At 40.1% G+C, this 22,611-nt stretch overlaps 1 protein-coding gene across 1 annotated transcript in view; it reads right to left on the reverse strand.

Moving 5' to 3' along the window:
• Positions 1-22,611, reverse strand: part of LOC132863482 (roundabout homolog 2-like) — a 130,450-nt gene that overhangs the window by 43,025 nt on the left and 64,814 nt on the right. Inside the window, exons 3-5 of the mRNA XM_060896313.1 lie at positions 5,974-6,131; positions 4,462-4,582; positions 4,142-4,280 (exon numbers count right to left, since the gene is read on the reverse strand). Of these exons, the coding sequence (XP_060752296.1) occupies positions 4,142-4,280; positions 4,462-4,582; positions 5,974-6,131 (418 nt within the window). The remainder of the gene's footprint in view (positions 1-4,141; positions 4,281-4,461; positions 4,583-5,973; positions 6,132-22,611) is intronic.

Consider the following 22,611-nt stretch of genomic DNA (forward strand, 5'->3'; position numbering starts at 1 on the left):
TTAAAGCGCAGCGGGAGCTCAGTGTGGAGAGGAAAAACAGCGATTAGCAAGAGACAGTTTTAGAAAAAAAGTAAACAAAGAATAATGGGTTGGTGAAGCACTTTTGGGGGAACAAAAGGCCTTTTTTTGCAGCCCTTGAGAGAGTCCATACTGAAGATGATTTGGTAAAGTGGAGAAAAAGGGTGTCAATTATGCAAGCATCAAAGCCACGGTGAAATGAAAGGTGCTTTCAGCCGGAACCCTCACTGTTCTGCTATTTCAATATTTATGAAGAGTAACCCACTGTGTTTGGCATGTGTCTGTGTACGTGTGTGTGTATCGTGTGTGTGTATATGTGTGTGTGTGTGTGTGTGTGTGTGTGTGTGTGCGCGCACACTCATCCAGAGAAAAGAAGATCTTCTCCTAAGGGTTCTATGTATCTAGGGCAAGTCTTTAAATTAATTTCTGCAAGTTTTATTAATGAACATCCATAAAGTGCAAATCAAAGCATGACCAATACTGTACTCAGTGAGTCCAATTAACAAGAGGAACTCTTTCACCCATTCCTGTAACACATCAAGCTAAAATACAGCACGAGAAACCAGTGCAGGAGTGTCACACTGATTTTAGTGCTGAAGAGAGACTTCATCTGCTTTACATTGATCGTATTTGTGAGAAGTTTTAAAAACATGTTGGACTGTTAAATTCTAAATTGCTTTGGCTATAAATGAATGTGCAACGTGTGTTCAAGTTGCCCTGTAATGGACTGCCATCCCATTCAACATGTACATTTTCACCTCATGTCCAGTGTTCCTGAAAAAATCTGCACCTCCACCTGACCAGGAAAAAGTGGTTAGATCAAAACCATGTGAGGAAATGTCCCAAATGTGACAAAGGCTGTAAAGCTGTGAATCTTTTAAATCTATCTGTCTACATACAGTAAAAAAGAGATGAGCAAATTAACAAGATCCTCAGTAGTGAGTGCATTATGTGGTGTGTTTAGAAAAGCCTGAGACATTTGATGCACACTGTGGGAGTATCCTGATAATGGTTTCCAATTGGCATGAGTCTAGCAGAGATTCAAGTAATGTCACGCATTCGACCTATATAGGTGTCTCCCTGGAGATGAACTGTGGCTAAAGAAGCGGAGGAGAGAGCAGAGAGGAGCAAGCTGTCTTTGACTAGGCTGTTAGAGGATAGAGAAATAAACAGAGGCCACGGTCCACACAGGAGACCACCACATACACGACTCAGCACTTCACACCACTCTCACACCTCCAGCAGCTGCCACATCACTGCACTACACACACACACCCCCACACACACACCTCACAGACACCCCCCCCACACACACACACAGACACACACCCCACACACACCCCCCACACCCACACACACACACACCCCACAAACACCCCCCCCACACACACACACCCACCCACCCCACACACAGACACACACAAACACACACACACCCCACACATTCACACAACCTTTTTATTTGCTGTATATAAGTTGTATGCAATAACATAAAGTGTAGTAAAATATGCTTAAAATAAGTAGATCATTTAAAAAACTAATGTTCAATAGAAATAATAATAATAATAATAATAATAATAATAATAAGAAGAAGAAGAAGAAGAAGAAGAAGAAGAAGAAAAGGAAAAAAAGAAGAATGTTCTGTAGTATTTATCCTACATAGGGCTGAAGGGATTCTGGAGTGTATTGCAGGTGACTCAGGGCATATGGCAGGCTGCTATAACCACTGTAGGCCACAATCAAACACACTCACACACTACAGATCATTTAGAGATCAGCTCAATCAACACGAATAAACACAATAAATAAATCGTAGAAATGGTTTTAAAAAAACAATATATACAAGTATACTTAATACTCAATTCCAGTATAATTTTATGTTACAGTTTAAATAGAAAGCCTAATTCATTGTAGCTCCACATCCCAGGCCCTCAGCAGTAACCACACTGTGTTTCAATCAAATCCAGCATTAAATACTCTACTATTGAAGCTTACAAAGAAGATTTTTCTCCATGATTTGGCAGGCTGTAAAACATCCTGATGGAGGGTTAATGGAATACGGGTTGATTTCATTCTGCTGCGCAGGACGGCCGTCTTTCTTCGTTAATGTAATGTAATGAGATGGAAATCGGAGGTCGGAGTCCAGATTGATGAGCTGAATGTGCAGCAAACACTGTAACGTTGTGCCAATTTACTGCACAGGCACCGAGAAGCACTAGGCAATTATGAATTCGTACAAAGAACAGTTCTAGTCGACTGCTGTGCGGCGTTCGGAAAGGATACCGCTGCGAGCGGTGGACACATATTCAGGAGATGTCCTCCATCGTTCATCTAGCTGCAGCTTTTGTTCTGTGGAGAGTATTGAACAGTGTGTGGGGGTTGAAATGCTGGAACAAAGCTGGTAGGAAGGAAAACACAAGACGACAAGAGACAAAGCACTGAACACTTCTGCCTGCTTATATTTCTTTTTGGATTTATGTAATTTCTTTTTTATATTCTGATGCTTTTAATAGTGTCCTTATACACAATCTTCTCCAGAAAAACACACAGCACATAGCACAGGTACTGAGATATTTCATAGAAATTGTTATCAGGGTAAGCACGCACACACACACACACACACACTCGCACACAAATGCACACACACACTCACACACACACACACTCACGCACACACACGCATACACACTCACTCACACACGCAAACACACACACGCACACACACGCACGCATACACAAACACTCACACACACACACACGCTCACACACACACACTTGCACGCACACTTGCACACGCACACACACACACGCACATACACACATGCACACACGCACACACACACACACGCACATACTCGCACACACGCAAACACATGCACACACACACGTGCACACACTCGCATACACACACACACACACACACACACACACACACACACACACACACACAACCTACCAGAACCTGACTTGTATGCTCTGCTCTGCATTGCTTACATTTATATTTATGGCATTTGGCAGACGCTCTTATCCAGAGCAATGTAAAAACAAGTGCTTTGAAGTCTCTATTAATGTTACAGACTTAGAGTACCATCAGCCTAAAACTCTGTTCAGTGTTATTTTTATCTACACATAAAACAAGGCAAGCATCAGTGTTTTGAATCTGATGCGTTCAGCTACTGGAAGCCAGTGGAGGGAACGCAGCAGTGGGGTGATATGTGAGAACTTAGGCAGGGTGAAAAATAAGTCGTGCAGCCGCATTTTGGATCTTTTGCAGAGGATGAATTGTGTTTATAGGTCGACCTGCTAGTAGTGATTTGCAGTAGTCCAGTCTTGAGATGACAAGAGACTGAGCAAGTACCTGAGCAGCCTGTGTGTGTCATTGCTGACTGCTGATTGGCTACTTCAATAAATGCATTAATGAATGTGCATAGGCGTTGCTAATAAAATTGCCGGGACAGATAGTGTATGTTTGGAAGTCTTATCCTGTCTAAATAGTATCTAATATTTTTGTAAATAAGATTAATGCATAAGGACATGTTGCAAATGGAGGATTTGTACTCTAAAAAATAAGAAATCTCAAAATGAGTTCAGTATCACTTCAGAAAAAAGTACCAATTTAAAAACGTGAATATTATATATTATAAATGCTACTGTCTCCGTGTTTAAAGCAACACCACTTAACACTTCTGTTAATGTATGTGGTGGTATAAAATAATAGCTTCATTAATATTTGAATACATTTGAATAGTAAGTCTATTTAAGTGGTTAGGACTCCAGTGCACATTTTAAGGAACGTGACAGCTCTAATCTCTATCACACAACACTAGCAGACACTCAGAGGTTACAAGGCTGACATTTCTTTCAGTAATCCTGATATGTATTCATCTCTCGCTTTGTGCTGCTGCCAATACAGTACTGTAAAAAGACACCAGCCTTTTAAGATGCACAGTGTAACACCACCACAGCACTGAGCACTGATTTGCATTCTGATCTCAAGCTTAGCATCTTAATCTGGATGTGTCACCAAGTCGCACAACAGTCCTACACCGTGGGCATTTGGGATGGGGAATTAAAAGCGCCACGGTGTAGATGAGTGTGAAAGACGGGTTGGGTATTCCCTGACCTGGTGCGGGGAATCTCGGCCTCGTCCTTCCTCCAGCGCAGTGACGGAGGGGGATCTCCCTGCACCTGGCATCTGAATTCTACGCTCTCGTCCACTAACGCCACCTGGTTCACGGGCCTGCGCACAAATGTAGGCCGCTCTGTACACACACACACAAACGCACGCACACAGAAACAAATATAAACAACCAAAAATTATTGAAAACACTTTGTGTAACAGAGTGTAACAGAGTTTATTAAGCACCCGAAAAAGTCACCCTAAAATCTAGGACAATAATATCTATTTACAAACTTTTCTATATAACCAAAAAGGTTGCTTACCAAACACAGAGAGTTGAGCCATCTCGCTCTCCCTCTCCCCCACCATGTTGGCAGCCACACACACATACATCCCCCCATCACTCTTTCTGGTGTTGGAGATGGTCAACTTCCCGCCTCGAATCTGAACGACAGATCCGACAGCTCAGGTTATGTGCCAAAAGTGTGATATATTAAGGCATAAATCTCCCAAGAATTCAATGTTTTTGTTATCAGCCTCAAAGAATTTCAAATACAACCTAAGCGTTACATAAAAAAAAAATTCAAGCTGCATAATGAAACCTATTTCAATCAGTGTTCAGATTTGCTAAAATGAAATGATTGACATATTGTTACACAACTGTTTTAGATTCCTAGTAGAAGTGAGAGGCAGCACTACATCAGAGAGAGAAAGCCAATCAGAACTTTCTTACTTTCATACTATCTTATTTACTTACTTTTTACTTACGTACCTTCTTATTTAATTTCTTATTTACTTACTTACTTACTTACTTACTTACTTACGTATTTACTTACTTATTTAATTTCTTACATATTTACTTACTTACTTACATATTTATTTACTTTCATTCATTCATTCTTTCATTCATCTTCTACTGCTTATCCGAACTACCTCGTGTCACGGGGAGCCTGTGCCAACCCATCACAGGGCACACACACTCTCATTCACTCACACACACACACACACACTACGGACAATTTTCCAGAGATGCCAATCAACCTACCATGCATGTCTTTGGACCGGGGGAGGAAACCGGAGTACCCGGAGGAAACCCCTGAGGCACGGGGAGAACATGCAAACTCCACACACACAAGGCGGAGACGGGAATCGAACCCCCAACCCTGGAGGTGTGAGGCGAACGTGCTAACCACTAAGCCACCGTGCCCCCCTATTTATTTATTTACTTATTTCATTTCTTACTTAATTACCTACTTACTAATTTAATTATTTATTTACTTACTTACTTACTTACTTAATTTCTTACTTGCTTACTCACTTATTTACTTACTTATTTAATGTTTTACTCATTTTATTTAATTAATTGCCTTCTTCCTTACTCAAATATTTATCTACATGCTCACTTATTAACATACTTATTTCATTTTTTACTATTCATATTTTATTAGTTACTTAATCCCCTACTCATTTGTTTACTTATATACTTTCTTACATACTTACTTTTTAAATTTCTTAATACTTATTTACTTGCTTACTTACATACTGATTACTTTTTTAGAGTATAATATATTTTACACTAAAAACACTAAAACTCAAGTAATCAAGTAGATTAGGTCTGAACAATTAAGGAATATAATGGTTTATAATGAACACCGGAAAAGACAGTTTACTGTTTTTTTAAATAAATGAGATAAATTATATTAATAAAAATTATACAATGCAATGGGAGGAAACCTTGTTGTGAAACCGAGAGAATAATCGTGATTATGATCTGATTATTAAATATGATATGAGCTGTGATGATGCAGTGAACTAAGGCGTGATCCTGCACTCACAGTAATCCTGTCGTCTTTCAAATCGAGTCGAGCTTTATCCTTCCTCCAGAAAGTGGTGGGTTCCGGGTGGCCCCGAGGAGCCTGACACTCCAACGTAGCCGATTCTCCTACTGCTATTACCACATCCTGAGGGTTCTGCCGGAAATCATCACGCAGGACTAATAGAAAGTAAACAGAGATAAAGAAAGAGGGGAATGGGGAGGTGGTGTATAATCAGTTACTTAATCATGAACTTTGTTATATTAACCTGCATTAACCGAGTATTTATCTTCAAGTGAAAAGAAGGAAAGAGCTGTGAGACAGAAAGAAGCAGAAAAAAGAGAAAATGTGAGAGGCAAAGATAGAGAGAAAAGCAAAAATCTCACACTGATAAGACAGAAAAAATGGAGACGAGTGAAACAGAGATAGAGAGATACAGAACAGAAGAAGGAGAGAGGAAGAGTCAGATAACAGACAAAACAGAAAAGGAGAGGAAAAATGGAAAGAGGTGAGATGTGCTGAGAGAGAGAGAGAGAGAGAGAGAGAGAGAGAGAGAGAGAGAGAGAGAGAGAGAGAGAGAGAGAGAGAGAGAAAGAAAGAAAGAAAGAAAGAAAGAAAGAAAGAAAGAAAGAAAGAAAGTTAGAAAGGGTAGTAAATTAGTAGTTGAGACAGAGAGGGAGGAGAAGAAAGGCAGAGACAGAGTGTGACAGAGAAAAGAAGTTAGAGGTTGAAAAAGCTAAGAGATTGATTAAAAAGGAGGTAGATAAGACAGAGAGAGAGAGAGAGAGAGAGAGAGAGAGAGAGAGAGAGAGAGAGAGAGAGAGAAGCTGAGAATAAAAAACATTAAGTGGCACATTTCCTGTGTTTACACCGCTGCTTAATGCATCACTGTAAAAGGTTCATCCTCATCCCAAAGCCGCACTAATGGCACATTGTGTTAGAAAAACTACCCAATTAGTGTCAAAATGAAGCTCCTCTCTTTCGTAAAGCCTGCATAACATCACACAAAGCTCCGGCAGCCTGGGAGAATGCGTGGGCGGGATGGAGGGATGGAGCAGGGTGGTAATTATTGGACGATATTCGAGTCCCAGTGGAGCATCTCTGACAAACAGCAGTGACAGACACAGAGCCCCGAGGCCGAGCTGTCAATCACACCAGTGCGAGAACGCGGAGCACTTCAGCCACGAATCACAGTGTTCATACACAGACAAACCAGCTAGCCAGATGGCTGTGTGTGCGTGTGTGTGTGTGTGTGTGTGTGTGTGTGCCGGACACATAATCAAACTCTGGAGCATCAAATGGCAACGCATGCATTTCCTCACACTGATGCTATTAGATAAGTGACAAGACAGGTGCTCGGCATTATTCCCGACATTTCCCCAGTGCCCTTTTTTCTCGGGCTCCCTGATGAAAAAGCGTCAATAGTCAGTAATAAAGTGAATCATGATGTTGCTCGTCTATATGCTCAGAGAAAAAAACAAAACAAACATATTTTCCTTCGATCATATTTTGAGTGAGTGAGTGAGTGTTTTAGAGTGGCGCTGGAGATGCACGGCTCATGCAGCTGCTGAGAAGAGAGAGAAGAAAGGTGAAAAGGGTGAGAGGAGAGAAGCCAGATATGTGAGACTAGAAAGCGACCATAAGAACAAGGAACAGGGGAATGTGGAGAAAGAAAAAAGGAAAAGAGGTACAGAGGAAGGATGTAAAGTGAGAAAAAGTAAAGTAAGATAGATAGAAAAAGAGTGAGCAGAAATGGAGAGAGAACGACAAAAGGACATAGAGAAAATTTAAATATGATCTTGAGGAAAGCAAAGAGGTGTGAGACAGAAAGAGCAGGAGAAAGGAAGAGGAGGAGAGAGGTGTGAGACCAAGACGTAGAAATGGAAAAGGTGGGAAAACCACTGTTAGAGAGAGAGAGAGAGAGAGAGAGAGAGAGAGAGAGAGAGAGAGAGAGAGAGAGAGAGAGAGAGCATAAGAGATAGAAATTAAGAGAATGTCGAATGGAATAATGGTAAGAGTTGTGACATAAATAGTGAGAGAGAGAAAAAGGTGAGAAGGAAAGAGTGGAAGAGAAAGATCAGAATAGTAAGGAGACACATGTGAGACAGTAAGAGCAAAAGAAAGATGGAGAGAAAAGGACAAACAGAGATGGATAGAGATGATAGACTTGGGTAATTAGTGGATAACGAGCTACAGATTTGATCAGATATTTATGAAAACAATCCAAGGAACTGAAGTGCTTGTTTAGCTCCATTAGTCATGTAGGACACTAAACCTGCTCTGGAACAAATGGAATCGTATCTAAAAATGCAGCCTGGATATTGTGGAGGGTTTCAGACAAGACTTCCTCACAGGAATCTGAGTAAAGATGGAGGTGAGGATGAGAAGAGAGGGAAGATACACAAGCACTAAACACTGTGTATAAATGTGAATAGGAGCACGCGTGTTGCTCCCTGGTCCAGGAGGAAACCCCTGAACACCCCTCCCTGACACTGGGGGCATATGGCGCTGCTTCGGAAGCATCGACTGAAGAGCGAAGGCAATTAGTAGAGCATTGAGAGGTGCGGAGAAGAGCCCACCCTCTTCCATTGTTTGCCCAGCTTAATTGCGCCACATCCAGCGGCCGCGACGCCCCTTCGCTGCCATCTGATCGCTGCACGTTCAATTATTTAAATGAGCTCCTCGCAGTGTCCCGATCGGCATCTTTATTTACGCTCAGGGAAAAATGAAGGCTGATTCTCAAACAAATTTCATTCCATAGCACGATGTGAAGAGAGAGGTGGTGAGGAGGAGGAGGAGGAGGAGGAGGAGGAGGAAGAAGAGGGTGAGGAGTAGAGGGGGGGATAGACAGAGAGAGGGATCTAACCATGAGACAGAGTGAAGGTATTTCTCCAGTGATGTGTAGAGGGTCATTATGTAATTATGAAGGAGAAGCAGTGCAGAGATAATAAGCAGAGGTTTAAAAAGACGGTAGAAATAATAGCACATGCAGGTGTTCTTCTGTTATTCAGACCCACATGAACAGCACTTACTTTTTCCTTTATTTTGATTGAAATCAACTGTTCCCTAATCAGCATAAAGCAGGCAGAAAAAGCAATATTAAAGCATGGATTTGTTTAATATGGTTTCATTTCGTTTTCAAAATTAACTCTGTATTATAGAAGAAAAAGAAGATGATGATGATGATGATGATGATGATGATAAAATAAAGCATGACAGGGACTGTAGGAATAATAGGAATATAATCACTGTAACGGTGGTGTAGAGACATGTTAACACATCACAGTAATTTGTCAAATATTAACATTTCCTTGTTAATAAAAGATTGACTTATTTTTTATTTGTTTACGTTCACATTAAATGTAGCTGATCTGCAAAAGAAATAAGCCTTATTTTTCATATTTAGCTCCCAAACTTTGAAATAGCCTTCCTGACAGTGTTCGGGCTCAAACACACTCTCCCAGTTTAAATGTAGATTAAAGACATATCTCTTTAGTCAGGTTTATACATAATACATCTCATAATCTTGTGCTCCAAGATCTGATCAAATGCACATTATTATCTAGTGCTGGTTAATATTATTAACAGCAGCCAGGCCAATTCCTATCCACTTGCTTCTCTTTTTCTACCCATCAGGAGGCATCCAAAGATTGTACTAGCTCCAGTTGTGTTCTGCTTCATGAAGATTTCGGACCTTCATTAAAAAAAGAAGCCAAACCTGTGAGGATCCTAAGGCAGCTAGAGATGTACCAGCTTCATGAGGATTTCACACATTTAAAGAAGAGGTGCCAAGTACATGTGGTGTTTAAGAACAACAACCTCCTATTCACAATTGTCGGACTGTATATCATCGTAGAAAGGATATTATTCATAATAACACTCTCTGGTGTTTATAGCAGTTTATAATCACACCCTCTAGTGTCACCCAAATGAGGATGAGGTTCCCTTTTGAGCCTGGTTTCTCTCAAGGTTTCGTCCTCTTCCATCTATGGGAGTTTCCTCACCACAGTCGCCTCAGTCAAATCAGACTTGATCATTGGGGATAAAAACAAAGATCTCGAAAATATAATATTGAACTTTTGTATAATATTAATCTTTGTATAATATAATTTTTTGTACTATGTTTCTCTGCTTTGAGACAATGTCCATTGTTAAAAGCGCTATTCAAAAAAATTTGAACTGAAAATAATTGAATTGATCTGTTTTAAAGTTGGGGGGCACGGTGGCTTAGTGGTTAGCACGTTCGCCTCACACCTCCAGGGTCGGGGTTCGATTCCCACCTCCGCCTTGTGTGTGTGGAGTTTGCATGTTCTCCCCGTGCCTCGGGGGTTTCCTCCGGGTACTCCGGTTTCCTCCCCCGGTCCAAAGACATGCATGGTAGGTTGATTGGCATCTCTGGAAAATTGTCCGTGAGTGCGTGAGTGAATGAGTGTGTGTGTGCCCTGCGATGGGTTGGCACTCCGTCCAGGGTGTATCCTGCCTTGATGCCCGATGACACCTGAGATAGGCACAGGCTCCCCGTGACCCAAGGTACTTCGGATAAGCGGTAGAAAATGAATGAATGAATGAATGTTTTAAAGTTAAGACTGAAAAATCCAGCGTGTCATGTTACTGAGAATCTGCAAAGTGCAACTCGGTCAGTCATGAAGACTTCACCACAGTGAAAAACCTTCAATGCAATTCATTGAAATTTTGTTTGTACAGCACTTTTAAAGACAAGGTCACAAAAAAGCTTTACAGGAATATAAAAATTCAGAATAAAAATGCTTAAATGTTACATTTAAATGTACATTTATCTCTAATGAGCAAGCCAGAGGGGACTTTAGTGAGAAAAATCTCCCTGAGATAATACAAGGTAGAAACCTTGAGCGGACTCAACAGTGACCCTGTCTTCATCAGGAGCACTTTTATAAAGCAGTAAACCAAAAAATGTAATATAAAAATTTCCTCATACACATTTCACCATGTCAAGAATTATAAATGCTTATAAATGTTATCCTGTTATGTGGTGAGTCCATTATATATCATCTTTTGTTAGAAAAAAAATAGAACAAAAAACAAACCTTGAAAACCAATCAACAAAATGAAATCAAAATTTAAATAAAGGATTAAATGCCAGAGTTAGTTTATAGACTTTATGCACTTTTATATATCTCAGAAATCGTTGACAGATCAAAAACCCGCTTTAAAGCCACTTATTTTTCGTCATCATATTTACGCATGCAAGCAGCAGCAAGCGTGCCCCAGCAGAGAGGGAGTATATGAGGCAGTCAGGCTAAAGCTGGGTTTTTATTAAAGCATGACCACACTTTTGTTTTCCTCTTCGGGCAGAGGTGGCAGACTTACAGCCGCTGAGGTCGGCTCAGCCTTAGATAAACAGCGCACGGGAAGAATGAATCAGCTGCTGTAAGAAACAGATGATTCTGCGGAAAAAGTAATGACTTCTGTGTTGCCTTAATGTCTTGTTCACGCTGTCAGAATTAAGACTCGGATGAGCGTGAGAAGAGGAAACAACACACTCAAAACAAACAGCTCTTTAATAAGACTCTAGAATGATGAGGCACCAGATAAAGCATATCTAATATCATCTCATATAGAAAATGAGTGAAGGATGGAAAAAAAAAAAAAAACACTGCATGCTCAAAACCACCATGTGATCATCATGAGCTGCGTAAATAGTTTTTTTGTCCATAATTCGCTTTGAACAGTTCTCATCTAGGTCATTTAAAGAAAGTTCAATGAGGCTATAAGTTGGCGGTGTTTTGAATATTAAATTTGAAAAGGCCAGACACCAGGCGACATGGGCGGGCCACGCTGTGCACACCACTCAGGGGGCTGTCCTACTTCTGTCACGCTGATGACAAAAAAATAGATAAAGAATCAGAAGCCCTGTGAGATAATCACATACATTTGCTGATGAGGGTATTATCTCGTCTCCAGAGAGAGAGAGAAGAGGAAGAAGTGGGAATGAGAGAAAGAAAGAAAGAAAGAGAGAGAGAGAGAGAGAGAGAGAGAGAGAGAGAGAGAGAGAGAGAGAGAGAGAGAGAGCATGAAAGAGACAGGCGAATAAAGAAATACATGGACATTGCATTTTTTTTTGAATAAATAAATAACTTGGTATGTCTGTGCCCTGAAAAAGTCATCAGCAATCAGTCAGAAGAAACTTTACTGCAGAAAGCAGGAATGCTACCGTAGCTTCCCCAGAGGCAATAAGCTAAGCCTTGGTGCACATAACCTATTAAAGCTCTGGCAGTTTTTGATTTTTAACACTTATCCGACTATCAAAAGCAGTACAGTGGGCCAGGGACATTTTGCATCTCGGACATGCTTAGCATTTTGACACACAGTCCATTAGAGCTTACTTATTTATGCTAAACTTAGTAGGGCAGCGGAGGAATTGCATCAAAAGTTAGCTGTAATTTGAAGGTTCATTAAAGATAAATTTGGTGGAAGTTAGTGGAAGCATGCTGGCTTAGTGGCTAGCTGAATTCCCACTCAGTGTTTGTGGAGTTTGCATGTTCTCCCAGGGCTTGGAGTTACATTCGGGTATTCTGGTTTCCTCCCCAGTCTAAAGACATACACTGGCATCTCTAAATTGTCCGTAGTGTGTGTGCCACCCTGTTAACCCTGTGTCCTGGGAAAGTTCCAGGTTCCATGCAACCTTGTGTAGGATAAGATACAAGGTACAGTAAATGGATGGATAGTCGTTAAAAGGTATAGCTAGCTGTTCTGATTATTATTTTTTTTTATTTATGCTCTCAAACAACATGATGTCTAGGCTAGAAAGCCTGAACTAGAAAGCTTTCTGAATAAACATGCAACTTGGTGCAATGACTCTTTTTTTAACAGAGCCTGCAAAATTTTTCCATTACTCAGGTTTTTTATATGATTTCATTGCCAGACTTTTGACAATATCAACAAAAAGAGTCGACAATCACTGGCCGTACCTTTAATACCGATCCAGCACATGAGACAGGACATATCCATTTTCCCACTATCACAGTTTTGGATTAATGCTGTGTAGAAGTTTTGTACAGAGTGATAAACTGGTTGTTTACTAATCAGCATCAAATTTGTTCATGCAGCGATGAATGATGTTGGACTGCAGGTGTTAATTTAACACCAGGGATTCTGTAATTACAAACCCATGATAAGCTGCTTCAGTACATTGAGACTAGAAGCCTCTCACATTCATTATTATTAAACGAAGTTTTAAAAGGAAAAACTGGCAACTTTAATACGAAGACTTTTACCCCTGTGCATTCACACAATTATCCAACCAGCTAATCACATGGCAGCAGAGAAATGCGAAGAATCATGAGGAACAGGTTGAAAGCTGCAGTTAACATTCACATCAAATGGAAGAAAATGTGACTTCAGTGAATTTAAATGTGTTGTGACTGGTTTGATCTCTGGCACTTTTCACATACAGAAGTATATAGTGTTTGCATGGTGCAAAATCCAAATCCATTGGAGTGTTGTCAGCTGACATCAGCACCTGGTAGCCCCGCCCCTCTTCCACTATATAAGCATGCATTAATAACCATTGAGTGCATAACGTCTCCGACAATCCATGCTTCTTTTTTTCTTCTTCTTTTGTTAAATAAGTGCATCATCCAGGTACTTAAAGTGCACTGCTCTCACTATTTATACTACAAGTGGCATTGAATAGTGCATAAATATGTGCTTTGGGAAGCAACTGAAGTGTTTTCCCTGTTTCTAACTATTAAAACAACTGAAAATTTGTCTTTTAAATTCCAGAAAAGGTGGTCACCGTTTTCATGGATTGAGAAAAAACAACATAAATAAAAATAAATAAATAAATAAATTCATTCATTCATGTTCTACAGCTTATCCGAACTACCTCGGGTCACGGGGAGCCTGTGCCTATCCCAGGCGTCATCGGGCATCAAGGCAGGATACACCCTGGATGGAGTGCCAACCAATCGCAGGGCACACACACACTCTCATTCACTCATGCAATCACACACTACGGACAATTTTCCAGAGATGCCAATCAACCTACCGTGCATGCAAACTCCACACACACAAGGAGGAGGCGGGAATCGAACCCCCAACCCTGGAGGTGTGAGGCGAACGTGCTAACCACTAAGCCACTGTGCGCCCCAAATAAATAAATAAATAAATAAATAAATAATACACTGTAAAACATTTCAAGATAGTTAAAGTTAGAAACAAAAGTTCGCCTGCTACCTTAAAGAATCAACTAGGCTTTGTTTCAATTCACAAGTAGTAATTTTTGAAAAGTTACAAACTTGAGTTCAATATCCAAAACTTAAAAAGAAAAAAAAAAAGAAACAAGTTCACATTACTTAATTGCACTGTTGTGTTTCCCAGTGTAAGCTTTAACACCAAATCGTATATTTTATTGCCATCCAAATGAATAAAAGATATGGTGTGCCGGTTTGGTTTATTCAGTGATTACCACACAGTTCAATCACAACAGAGAAACTAAGGTGTGTAGTCATGAAATTGAGGTGGTTAAATGGTTAAATATCCCTGACTCCGAATGTACACGAGCCTGCACGCTTCACTTCCTGATTACAGTAACACCGTGTATGCCTTTGTATTTATAATTGATTAACATCACATTCGTCTACAAAGCAGTCATTCACAAGCAGACACGCTCATTTAGGCCATCATCATTCGCCTCTGGCAATCCCTCTGAGACACCCCGCCTCACTCTGCATGCTCTTTATACAGTATAGAACTGCAGACTGTGTGCTCAGCTATGGGCTGACCTTCAATCTGCATGGAAATTAAAATGCTCAAAGTCTTTAAGTAGCAACAGGAGCTATTGTTTGTCTTCTAAATAATGCAGTAAGCCTGTTCAAATGAACCGATGAAGTAAGACTCGTACCAAATGCCAAAAGTCTGGGATTGTAGGATGCGACACAGGACAACCCTGGAACTGAGCCACTACAGAAATCATCTCTATGCAGTCAGGCAGAGAGACAAAGAGAGAAATGTCTAATATAGCCGCTTTCATGCAAAATCAATGTGCAGACTCAAAGTGTGCTGTGAGATATATAGCATGTCATAACCAGGAAGGATGAAGGCGTTTATCTGGCTTGAATATATCAAATAGATGCCCAAGAGATTGTTCGCCTTTTTCTTCTGTTCCTCATGTTGTTCCTCATGAGTTCTAGGTGTAATCACACTATTCCACATTCACCAAGCAGCAACTCAGAAAATAAGATCACTAAAGTTCTCGTCTGTGCTTCCTGTGTTTCTTTTATCAGCTAGGTTTACAGACATGTTCTGGATTAAAGTCCTGCTCAGGTATGACAGCTGCCTTCCCGCAGAGGAACTCTGGCTATAATCTCTCAGGGAGATCTCATCCAGCCTGATTGATACAGGCTCACGACAGAAGCATGATGCAACTTCACACACTTAGTGTGTAAACAGTCTCGCTCCGGTAACCTCACAGCAACACTTCTGCACAAACCAGACCAGAAGCCAAACAAAACTTTACATCTAGACATATATATAATATACACATAATATTAAGCTATTATCATAGATCCTCAGATGTATAGTTGGCCTAGATATGCAATTGCATTAGAAGACTTTCCAATTTGCTGGCCATAAATCATCCGAGTCAACTTAACACTAGGTTTTGACGGAGGATGATAAGTGAGTGGTCACCTCTTGGCTGGCCTCTGCTGGGAAGTAATTGAGAAAAGTGGTGTGAGACCATCTGTGTAGCTACACCCTGCGATGCTGACGCAAAAAAAAAAACATTAACACTGTGATCCAGAGCTCCCTGTAATGGAAATAGTTAACAATTAAAAAAAAAGGCAAGAATCGTGTTGATAAAAAGAGGGTGATAAAAAGAAAATGGTTGTCGTGAGCATGGTATAAATGTCTGCTAAACCAGCAGTAGCCCCCACAAACTGGAAGTGACCCCACAATCCATAAGGTTCCAGCAAGGGTTTTCTCTGGCGACTTACTGTAGAGGGGGAAGTGATAGCATGCTGGAATCAGTAAATGTGAATTTAGCTGACAGTAAATTTGTTGAAATTGAATGTTTACTCATCCTAGAAGCTGACTTCCATTAACATTTTAGAAGCAGAGTTTTAAAAATGTGCTTTATTTTTAGTGTTTTAATTAGGAGAAGGTATCCCATATTGCCACCTCCATATTACCAAAGTGCCTTGAACACACTGACATCATAATTACGACTTCCCAACTTTTAAATATGAACTTCCCAGTAGGACTTGACACTTCAAACAGTTATACGTAGTCAGGGTTGATAATTGACATAGCAAAAATAAATAATAATAATTAAAAAAAATACTGTATGTGACCACAAATGTCAGTAACGTGACAGTAATGTAAAAAAATCTCTCATTAATACATATTAACATATTAATATGTTGTATAAAAGTAATATCATACTCGCAAATGATTAATTGTGTTACACTGACTATTGGTATAGCTGTGATTACTTGCAGGCTTTTACAACAGTACTCTTGCTCTTGCTTAAATATAAAAAATAGTTCATCTGTATATTATAACAGTTCAAATGATGAAACAACACGTTTAATGAGGTGATTATTACAAGTTGTCAGGCTACTGAAAGCAAACACTACTCTTCCTGTTACATTTGTAACCTAATAAGTGACATCACACACTTTATCAAAGTATTGTGCGTTTACAAAGGAATCACATTGTCAGCATTATCAACATCAGTTGTCAACATCAGTCTAATCTTCTTGCCTGCAGTGAAAGTCGCACGTGACATTTAAAGCCCCGAGCCTCGACATCTCTTCACTGATCTGTGAACATCAACAAGGGAATAATAGATGATTTTTATTCAGTCAGATCTATTCTACTGCCTATATTTTAACTATGTTAAACTTTTCAATCCGTTATACCTTACCTACCTTACTTGAAAGAGTTTTATCTGTTTTGGTGTCACCTGCTAATTACAACTAATAGCTAATCAAATGAAGCTGCCTGAAAAACAAACAGTTGTTGTTAGCAGACAGTAAACTCCCTGAGACATCTGTTGTGTTTCTAATTAACTGACAACAAACAGCTACCTAGTGGACAAAACAACACTCGTATAAATCAGGAAAATTAAATATACTGAGATAAAATATAATCAAACTGGCAATGCTAGCTCCTTGTGGATAAAGAAGCTAGTTTGTTACATGGGCTAACAGCTGAGCTAGTGATGGTGCTACTGCTGCTGTGCTCTTTTTATATGTACAGTAGCTTGCCTAACCACTGAAACATATTTTGTGTAAAAAAAAAAAAAAAAACCTTAACAAGCTTTGCTAGCCATTTATCTAATTGTTTTACAAAATAACACTTTTCCTACTTGCTACTAGATAAGGTAGCTGAACTAGCTAACAGTTTGACTGGCAATGCAACAGCCTCACTGTTTTAATTGTTAGCCTGGCTAAACACAGACATTTGAGAGATTTTACAAATGAGAATTCTGAGAGAATGAGAGAATTTCATGTCTATTATTAACAGAACAAAGTGATCTTAAATACTCCCAGATTTATTTTACTGCCGCATGCTAATGTGTCACACTTCCCTGCAAAATCAAAGGTACTTTACCATATCAGGTATGTGTGTGTGTGTGTGTGTGTGTGTGTGTGTGTGTGCTGGGGTGTAAACTTGTGTATCAACATTCGGCTACGTATCTGAAATCCAATTACTTGTATAAATTGTTATGTGATCCATGTCAACTGGAAAAAATAAAGCATTTTTCACACAGCCATGCAGCCATGATTGGATAATAATGAAATCTTTGACTCTAATGTGTGTGTGGTCAGAGGTTAACAGGGATTTTGTAACATATCAGCAGCATGTATCTAAGTCGCACCAGGGAGCTAAGAGGCTGATTCTATATAATGTATATTTGGACACCTGTGTGGAAGTGTGTGCCTGGGTATGTGTAGGTCTAGCTACCACAAATAAAAAATAAAAAGTAGAACTGTGTCAAATCGCTAATCCTGACCAAAAATTCTTCTGGACATCAGTTCCTAGAAGAATTTCTGGGGCATCAAAATTTCACTCACGCAGTATTTCACATTATATCACATTCTCCAGATACAGTAGTTACATGACATACTACTCAAGATTAGTAAATAAACCTTACACAGAGCAAGTAATCATCCTCAGCATTACAATAAGAAAGTCACATAATCTGTAGACATGCTGATGATCACTCACTCAAGTAAATATGGAAGAAAATAGATAGCAAAGTTTGGCGAAATAGCTAAATTGTCCGGGGTGCGGGGATAAAAACAGACCCAAATGCAAGATAGCGTAAAATAAAGGGGGGTATTAACTACAGAACACAAAACAGGGACACAGACTAGGACACAAGACGACATAGGAAGACAGACGACAACAAACGACAAGGATTCTGGCTGCCATAGGCACCGCGGCACCGCTAAATAGACCTGACAATTAAACACATGAGGAACAGGTGTGCAGAGGCGTGGAGGAAGAGACAAGGGCGGGGCAGACACGTGAACATTGAACATAAAAAGAAGCACATGACCAAAGTCCAGGCTGGATCCTGACATAAATAGTCAATGACAGGGTGATGTGGGATGTGGTAGCCTTGTGGTTAAGGAGGTGTTGAACTACTTATTAAAAGTGAGTTTGAATCCCAGTCCACCAAGCTGCCCCTGGGCAAGTCTATACTACACTCCAGAAACTCCACATCAAAATCCAAAACTACTCATCACAGTCCAGGCTCTCCACATCACAGCATGCACAGTGGCCTACAAACATGGCCACCATGGACGATACTTCTCAGTACACATACTCACTTTACCGTTCACATGCACCTATCACAGACTTTAAAAATTCACTCTCCTTCACAGTTCACTGTGAAGTATATGCGCTCAGTCCACCCATTGTTCTTAGCGTCAGCAGGCCTGGCACTTTGTTTATTGATTAGCTGTTACTTATCTAACTTCTGTATTAATTTTCTGTATTAAAGTTCTTGTCTAGCCTACTTTATGTGTGCAAATTACATGTGACTATGCCTGTTTCTTGACCCTGGCCTTGCCTGCCCTTTGTCTGGATTTGTTGTTATGTGCTCATTAAAGCTGCCCTGCCTGTTTTTTCTAAAGAAAAAAAGAATTTGATTTCTTTTACCACAGCAAAAGGCTAGATCTCTCTCTCTCTCTCTCTCTCTCTCTCTCTCTCTCTCTATATATATATATATATATATATATATATATATATATATATATATATATATATATATACAGTGTTGTATAAAGTACTAGAAAGCAATACTTGAGTAAAAGTACAAGTATCGTACTAGAAAAAGACTGGTAGAAGTGAAAGTTACCTTTTAGAATATTACTCAAGTAAAAGTCTTAAAGTATCTGATATTTACTGTACTTAAGTATCAAAAGTCATTTTCTGATATTTAATGTACTTAAGTATTTGAAGTAAAAGTAAAAAGTAAAATTTCAGTGATTTTTCGGTAGGCATAAGAGCAGGGGCGGTTCTAGGGTCTCATCTTTAGGGGGTTTTAGCCCTCAGTGAGAATTTTATATTATATATTATATGACTACATAGTAAGCCAAAAGTTATGGGATTATTAAATGGCAAAAGTGGACACCAAAATTTTATGCATGATGTAATGAAGCCAGTCTTGAATCAAATCAGTTCATGTATGTGTGCATTCTCTACAAACACTGTGTCCAATGAATGCAGTCATTAATAAAAATATTCACAAGACAAAGACCAAATCATTAAATGTTATTTTTATTTAGCATTGATTGGATTGTTTGCATTAATATTTTGTTTGTGCTACAACTCTGGTAATAAGAATAGTGAAATTTCCCTGCTTTTGGTTGCCGTCTTTGCGGCTTTCCGCCGATTAACGTTATAGATAAACGCCTCCAGCTCTGACTGCGCGTGCACGCTGCGTGTGCCTGTGCTTCTCCGTAGAGCGTGCAGAGCGTAATGCAATCTAGGAGCAGTGATTCGCCAAACCTCCCTTATTGCAGTCGCACACGTTTCTTCTGATTTTATTTTGTAGTAACGAGTAACGAAGATGCTTATTGGAAATATAGCGGAGTAAAAGTATACATTTTATCTAGGAAATGTAGTGGAGTAAAAGTGAAAGTTGACATAAATTTAAATAGCGAAGTAAAGTACAGATACGTGACATTTCTACTTAAGTACAGTAACAAAGTATTTGTACTCTGTTACATTACAACACTACAACACTACAACATTATATATCATATAAAAAACTATATATTCTTACCCTTTCGAGACATTTTTCCACAGCAACAATCACTTCATGCATAAGGGCTGTGAATTTGAAGGTTTATGAGAAATTCTGTTTTTTTTTCATGTTTAATGTAACAGCTTATGGTGTTCCAGCAACACTCAATCCCATTTTTGTGTAAAAATAGGATATTTTTAAACGTATACGCGTGGACAGAGACTCAAAGTGTGATAAAGACTTAGTGTGTTTGTTGGCACATGGTTAATCTTTAGTAGCTCTCAGAAGACAAGGCATGCACTGTGCCTCCATCAGTCTCTTCAGTCAGGAAGAGCAGCTGGTTGAAAATCTGCCCCTTCATGATGTAGAGAAGCCATGCAGGCAGGTGGCACAGAAGCCATGAGGGCACCGGGTATATAGGAGACTGACAAAAGTGGAGCTGGAAGCAAAGCTTCCCTGATGGAGACGACTTTCTCTATCCAAGCAGATTATTCAGGAGGATTATTTCACCCAAATCTCTTCTAATCACGTTTGACCAGCTCCCCCTTCCCGTCCTGCTCTCTGTCCTGGACCACGTCCGTGCTTAATTACTCGGTAACAATGTGCAGTTTGGTGAAAAGCACAGATTTCAGAATGAGTTCACGCCCGGCTCGTCCTCAGCCACCCGGGGCTGAGAATATTCATACCATACGGCACGTCACACAAGATCTGGAGGCCTCCTCGCTAGCAGTCGCCCCCTGCCACAGATAAATATGAACGATCTATCATCACCGTGCGTGCCGTGCCACCTCAGCAAATGACACTCATCTTTTATTCGTGACAGTTCCATAAAGAGGTGGAAAAAGCAAATCAGTCAAAGGCTCAGATGAGAGTCAACCTGATAAGCGATTCTAATGACTCTCTCTTGATAGAGGGCGAATGTGATACCCAAAGTCAGAGGTTGAGCAAATAAAGCAGAACGTCTTATTCTAAGAGAGAAGGGGAGCAGGGAGAAAGAGAGAAACAAAAGGGGAGACTGTAGAGGGACCAGGAAAAGAGAGAGATTGACAGAAAAAGGGAGTGAGGGACCACATGGCAAAACTGGAACTGAGGAATAGCTTGGGTGACAAAAGAGGAACTAAAAGGCACAAAGAAAATGAACTGGTCAGCCTTTAGTTTCCCTCAGGGCAGATATCCAGAGAATCAGACTAATCAGGCAGGTGTCGTTCTTAAACACAAACTCACCTTTGTCTTAATGTCCTTCTGTGTACCTCCTACTGACAACTAATTCTTTAATTCAGTAAACTTGAAAAAAGTTTCCTCATGTGGACCAGACAAATGTCAACACAATGTCCTCACAAACTGTCAGCAATTCACATTGACATTTGTTCCCCACCAAGATATAAAAACATGACCATGCACTCATTTACACTATCTATCTATCTATCTATCTATCTATCTATCTATCTATCTATCTATCTATCTATCTATCTATCTATCTAGTGAATGCAACCCACACACAAGCCTTCTGTCTATCTTGGCATCCTCCCTATTTTTTTCTAACCTCTGCTGACACCACATCAGTGCATTCACACACACACACACACACACACACACACACACACACATACACACACACACACACACAAACACACACACACACACACACACACACACACACACTCAGGCACACACAAGCTTCCCTGCCTGGGTCACGCTCTCTGTGTTTCTAAGCAGCAGTAAAGCCGTGAGTCCAGCCTGAAGCTCGGTGCCCCAGTGTCACTGCTGTGCCAGTTTATTTATCTTTTCACTGCCCACACATCCTTTCTCTCTCTGCACCGTGTTACAGCATCTCTCCATCTCCTTTTCAGCTGCTTTCCATTCTTTTCATCAAACATCCCCCTTCCTCTTCTATCCTCATCTCTCTCCTGACTCCGTGCTGCTCCGCTTTCCATCGGCCGTTCACGATAATCATTTTCTTTAATGTCAGCAACTAAGAACACAAACAATAGGGAAGTAAAAGTCTATCTTAAACGATAATTCCCACATTCCTCATATTCAGATCGCGAATATGATTTATGTGAAAGAGTACCCGTGGGTGTGGTATTGTCTTGGTTGGTTATGTATGTGCATTAGAGCAGCTTTGGGGCTTTGGGGTTGATGCTAGGGTAAACAGCAGCAAATACTAGCGCAGCTGCACCTCTCAGCTCTGCTAATCCAAAAGAGCTGATGATTTCCCTCATGCAGAAAGACCCGAGTGGGTCTTTACATAATTATATGCAAACCAGGGTGGGCATTATGAGGATATTTCGTAATTTTGCTCAATTGCTCAAGTTTTTTGAATATTGTGAGTGTCGTCAGTATCTCGACTGCCACCTGCACCTGAATGAACATTAACAACCATATTATTTCCTTGTTCATTCTTGATTGAATGAAAA

The sequence above is a fragment of the Tachysurus vachellii genome, chromosome 20 (assembly GCF_030014155.1).
Source record: "Tachysurus vachellii isolate PV-2020 chromosome 20, HZAU_Pvac_v1, whole genome shotgun sequence".
Lineage (NCBI taxonomy): Eukaryota > Metazoa > Chordata > Actinopteri > Siluriformes > Bagridae > Tachysurus > Tachysurus vachellii.